General features: G+C 39.2%; 2 protein-coding genes across 6 annotated transcripts in view; one reads left to right on the top strand and one right to left on the bottom strand.

The window, feature by feature from the left end:
* Positions 1-1,042: 1,042 nt before the first annotated feature.
* Positions 1,043-1,883, top strand: LOC107733371 (zinc finger CCCH domain-containing protein 13-like). The gene is made up of 3 exons (XM_016544980.1): positions 1,043-1,055; positions 1,171-1,226; positions 1,527-1,883. The coding sequence occupies exons 1-3, from the start codon at positions 1,043-1,045 to the stop codon at positions 1,881-1,883; spliced, it is 426 nt and encodes a 141-aa protein (XP_016400466.1).
* An 880-nt stretch (positions 1,884-2,763) lies between these two features.
* Positions 2,764-5,000, bottom strand: part of LOC107733373 (protein unc-80 homolog) — a 60,775-nt gene continuing 58,538 nt past the window's right edge. For all 5 annotated transcript variants that reach the window (XM_016544983.1, XM_016544986.1, XM_016544985.1 and 2 more), the window contains 2 exons: positions 4,605-4,822; positions 2,764-3,321 (listed from right to left, as the gene is read on the bottom strand). In XM_016544983.1, the coding sequence (XP_016400469.1) occupies positions 2,986-3,321; positions 4,605-4,822 (554 nt within the window). In that variant the 3' untranslated portion in view covers positions 2,764-2,985. The remainder of the gene's footprint in view (positions 3,322-4,604; positions 4,823-5,000) is intronic.

The raw sequence follows: 5,000 nt of genomic DNA on the forward strand, positions 1-5,000 counted from the left end.
ATACCCCCCCCCCCCAAAAAGGTCCTTTAACCAATATGTTGACCAGGACCAAACTAACATGTTTTCTTCTCCAGGGGACTGCAAGGCTACAGACCAGTGAGTCTTCTCCTTCCACCGGGTTTGTCTCATCTGTACAGAAACCTGAAGCTGTGGTTCGTGCCATGAAGGTGCACACATTTTTCAAACGTTATCAAACCAAATAGCATTTATGTAAAGCTGCAGTCTGTAACTTTTGGCGCTCTAGCGGTTAATAAACAGAACTCCGTGTGTCTTGCGGAAGAACATTGTAGCCGGAGCTACTTCTCTCTGTTTATGTCTGTCGAATCACGCAGGTACTGGGCTACTCCGCAGCGGTACCTACCCGAACCAGTCTAAATAGTCCAAATATAAACACTTATTATAGGTGTACCGTAGTGATTCAGGACAAGCCAAAAACACTGTTTGGAAAATGGATTCATGGTGTACTCGTTTATTATATAAAGTTTGTAAATTTTGAACGTAAAAAAACTGTCTTCTAAAGTCAAATCTAAAACCATACAGGCAATGTGGAGGAGTTTTTCCATTCTTTAGAGGGGTTTGTTAGTAGGTGCATTTTGGTAGTATTGTCTGTAGGGGGCTCTGCATCTGTTAACCACTGCATACACTCAATGTCCACTTTATTGGTTACACTTGTTCAACTGCTTGTTACCGCAAATATCTAATCAGCCAATCACATGGCAGCAACTAGGCATGTATACGGTCAAGACAGTCTGTTGAAGTTCAAACCGAGCATCAGAATGGGGAAGAAAGGAGATTTATGCCGAGTTCACACTGCACGATTTTAACCCGATTTTTCACTCGCCGACAGGTTTTGCGAAATCACCGACAAATGCCCGAAATCGGAGGAAAATCGGTGCTCGTTCACTCGAGTGACAATCACGCAGTGTGAATTATCAAAGACGCGATCTGAGGGAATCGCCGATGCGTCGCCGACACCCGTGAAATATTTGGCATGCTAAATATCTGGAGCTTCACAATCTGGCAATTCACAATTCACACCAACATGAATACAAAGAGTACATTTTTCTAAGAATTTGGTACACATTTTAAACTAGATATTCAAAATATTTTTTTGAATCCTCAACTCTGTCATTGACCTATAATTCATTTGTCTTTGATCATTTATTGCAGGACCTCAAAAGCCTCAGTATGGTGGGGGGAGACACATCGATTGCAACCTGGAAGTGGTATGTAATCATGGATGGGGCACTGTCTGGCTGCAGCCTTGCGCTTGCACTCTCAGACTTGCACTCTCAGACACTCTTCACCACCTGGCTACTGTTGTAAAATGTTGAGATATTCAAACAAAAAGTAATCAATAAATAGAACAAAATAAAAATGACTGCAAGTGACGTCGCTAGCGGAAGTGCAAGTGTCTGAGTGAGAGTGCAAGTCTGATAATGCAAGTCTGAGAGTGCAAGCGCAAGGCTGCAGCCAGACCCTCTTGAGATCCCCCTCAACCATTTCAAGTGTCCTCTTCTGCTCAGGACGCTCCTCCCATCAAGCAGAGAAAGGAAGAGGACTGGTTGACAGCCCTGCGGGAGATGGAAAGGAGAGAGAGAGATAGACGGGCCACAGCAAGAGAAGAAGAGCGAGACAGACGGGCTGCGGAGAGGGAGGCCGAAAAAGATCGAAGGTCTGTGGAGAGAGAAGAAGTGAGAGAGAGACAGGCGCTGGAGAGGGAGGAGAGGAGGGAACGAGAAATGTTTGTGAGACAGGAACGGTGGAAGAAAGAGATTCTGGCTAGAGAAGAAAGGCAGGAAAAGGACTACAGAGAAAGAGAAGCTGCTGCAAGAGAAGAAAGGCTTTTTAAGCTCCTTGAGACATTTATCGCCAACAAGTAAAACTGTTACTGATACAGTTACATTCCAAGAATTGCCTATTTTCTACTAATAAACCATTTTGCATTCCAATCATGCGTCTAGTTCTTTTGAATCAGAAGATTAGTAGTTAGTAGTAGATTAGTCTTTCACAAATGCAACAAATACAAATCATTTGGTATTATTATGCTAATTATAATAAACCAAAAAGCCCAAATCAACACGACATGATTAAATAATTTATTATTGAACAAATCCAACAGATAGCAACACATTAGACAAAAATCAATATACCCACAAAGCAGCAGACACAGAAATATCAAATGCCTGTTGAGCTTTTACATTCGGAATACAAGGGTATGAGACATTCAATTAATACTCTATTGACTATTTTAACACCAAATGTTATGTAGAAGAATTTGTGACGTTTCTGTAAAAAGGTTATAGTGTATTTTAGAGTCAGTTTAAGCATTAGTTGAATTACACTGAGGTTAACAGAAGAACAACACCAACATAATCAGGACAACAGCAGGGAAGATGCTTAGAATATTTCTATTTAAATATATTTCTATTTTTTAAATATTTATAATATTCAATGACGTTTTCCAGTTTTGTTCCCACTGAAATTTGGCAGGTGCTTTGAATTTGTCTTTGCAAACAAACATTTGGCAAAAACTTGGCATCAATATCATACAAGCATCTTTATATTTCTGAAAATATAGCATTTATAATATTTATTCTAAATATCTATTTTTTATATAACCCTTTAAAATAAAGTTTAGTAGATGACAAATATTTAGAATACATCTATATAATTAAATACTGAGATTTTGTAGTTATATGATTTTCACAGAATGCTTTAAAATTACATCATTTATCTCACTAAAGACTGAATGGTTATAATTAGCTTTCATTGGTGTGTAGAATTATGCACAGTGCTTCATAAATGTATATTAATTGCAAAGGATGTCCCATGATAGCTTAAAATGCTTTAACTCTTGTGGTCAAGAGTTCACAAAAAAAATCAAGTTAAAGTTATTGAAGAAACATAATCACAGGATTTCTTTTTCCACTTCTTGTTAAACTAGCACAGTATTAAACTGTTACATCCTGAAGCTGGACATTCTCAAACGTGAGACTCATCCAGATCCAGGTCAACAGGGGACAAGGGGAGCGGAGACAGAGCATGGGGTGTGAGCAGCGAGGTCAGGAGTGGGTTCTCCGTGCCACGGTCCTCTCCTGCACCAGGGGAGGTGTCCGTGTTTTGCAGAAGCCCAGTGGTCTCCTCATCCTCGGGACTTTCTCTGATCTGGGTTGGGGCCAGTCGGGATGGTGTACTCAGGACGGGGAGGGGAGGAGGAAGAGGGGAGCAGGCTCTAGAAGTGGAGCTTGAGGCAGCAGAGGGAGTTGGAGAAAGACTGCTTCTTACACTCCCCTGATCTTTCCTGTCTTTATTCTCATACTGAGAGCAAAATAAAGCAAGCGTTATATAAGCCGTCAAATTCAGAGGTATAAATGGCTACATTCAATTTTAAAGACATGATGTCTCCACTCAACACTCATGCAATACAATAATCAACACCCAAACATACATAATAGAACCTTTCATATCCAAACTAGCACTTACCCAGCTAACAGGGACATTCTCAGAACTTCCGTAACGTTCTGGCAAGGTTCTCTCTAAGTTATAAGCAAATGCTCTTCTGGTAACTTTATTTGGTCTTAACAATGATCTTAAACCGTTAGCACACAAAAACATTATCTATACATAGTTCATGGAATATTTTTCTGAAACGTTTTAGTTAGATGTTTGTCTAACATTTTTTTAAATGTAACTACTTGTTTCAGAATGTTCAGAGAACATTCAAATGTAACATTCCCATGATGTACACAAAATGTTCCCTTAATGTTTACATAACCAAGAAAAACATTTCGAAAACATTTAAAAAACTGGACATCCATAACATTTCTGTTTCATTGATTAATGGGAATGTTAACAAAATGTTCTTACAACATATTTTCGTTAGCTGGGTATAAACTTTGTCATTTTAACCCCTTAACTGTCACCGTCCCACCTGTGGGGCGCTTGGCACTCTCTTTTTTGTTGTCCTTTTTCTCTATCAAATCTTTTAGTAGTCTTTTAGTAATCATCATAAATCATTTGAAAGCTTAGAAGTCCAAGATTCATCCTGTGAAAACCATTTTGAAATCGGACATTGCGTTACCATGGAAATGGTACTTTAAAATCTTTTGGCGGTCTCCTCCCCCTTAGTGGGCGGTGTCAAATGTCATATTACAAAATGCATTACGCTCTTTTACAATCAAAACTTTTTATAATCTTGACAAAAAACATATCATTGGAAAGGTCTGAGTCTCAGGATTCCACATTTGGTTATTTTGAGATAGAAGTAATATCTCAATGACAGAGAAATTTAGACATTTGTGACAGAAAAATGCATAAAAAAAGAATTTAAACTACCATAACTTTTTGATACTTTGATACTTTTTTTAAAAATTCCACTTTTGCGATAATCTGCTGATTTTCTTCTTTAAAAAGAGACCAAACTTATGTATGTATTCCAACGTGTTCATAAATTACAACAATTTAAGTTTGGATAGTGCACCTGCATGCCTATTTTAAAAAATGGGGGATGACAGTTAACTAAGGATGTGTGCAACCAACAACTCTGCAAGATTTCATTGAAACAAAGTGTTCTTATGAATGACAGTGGGGTAAAATCAGACCTGTGGCCATGCTGGTTTGTGCTGGGCAGTTTTGATGCTAGGTGATGAGGACTCTGATGTGGCAGAAGGAGAGTGTCCTCCTGCAGCATGGCTCAGCCTCCCAACCTCTGTGAGCCCTGGTAGGCCGCTGCTGGGGCTGGGAGTGGCAGTGGGAGATCTGCCAGGCGGTTCCTGCTGGGTCTCAGTAAAAGTGACAGACCTCTTTTGGTCACCATGAGCTGAAGAAAAGATGAGAGATTCATTAGACTCTAGAAATTCATTAGTATACATTATTACTTCATGCAGTTTACTGGGAATCAAATTCACAAAATTGGTTTTGTTAGCACTATACACTACAGTTTGAACTATAAGAACCTCTACCTGGTTCTCATAGTGGCCATCTGAGCGGATGCAATT

The sequence above is a fragment of the Sinocyclocheilus rhinocerous genome, unplaced genomic scaffold (genome assembly GCF_001515625.1).
Source record: "Sinocyclocheilus rhinocerous isolate Xijiao unplaced genomic scaffold, SAMN03320098_v1.1 scaffold3688, whole genome shotgun sequence".
Classification (NCBI taxonomy): domain Eukaryota; kingdom Metazoa; phylum Chordata; class Actinopteri; order Cypriniformes; family Cyprinidae; genus Sinocyclocheilus; species Sinocyclocheilus rhinocerous.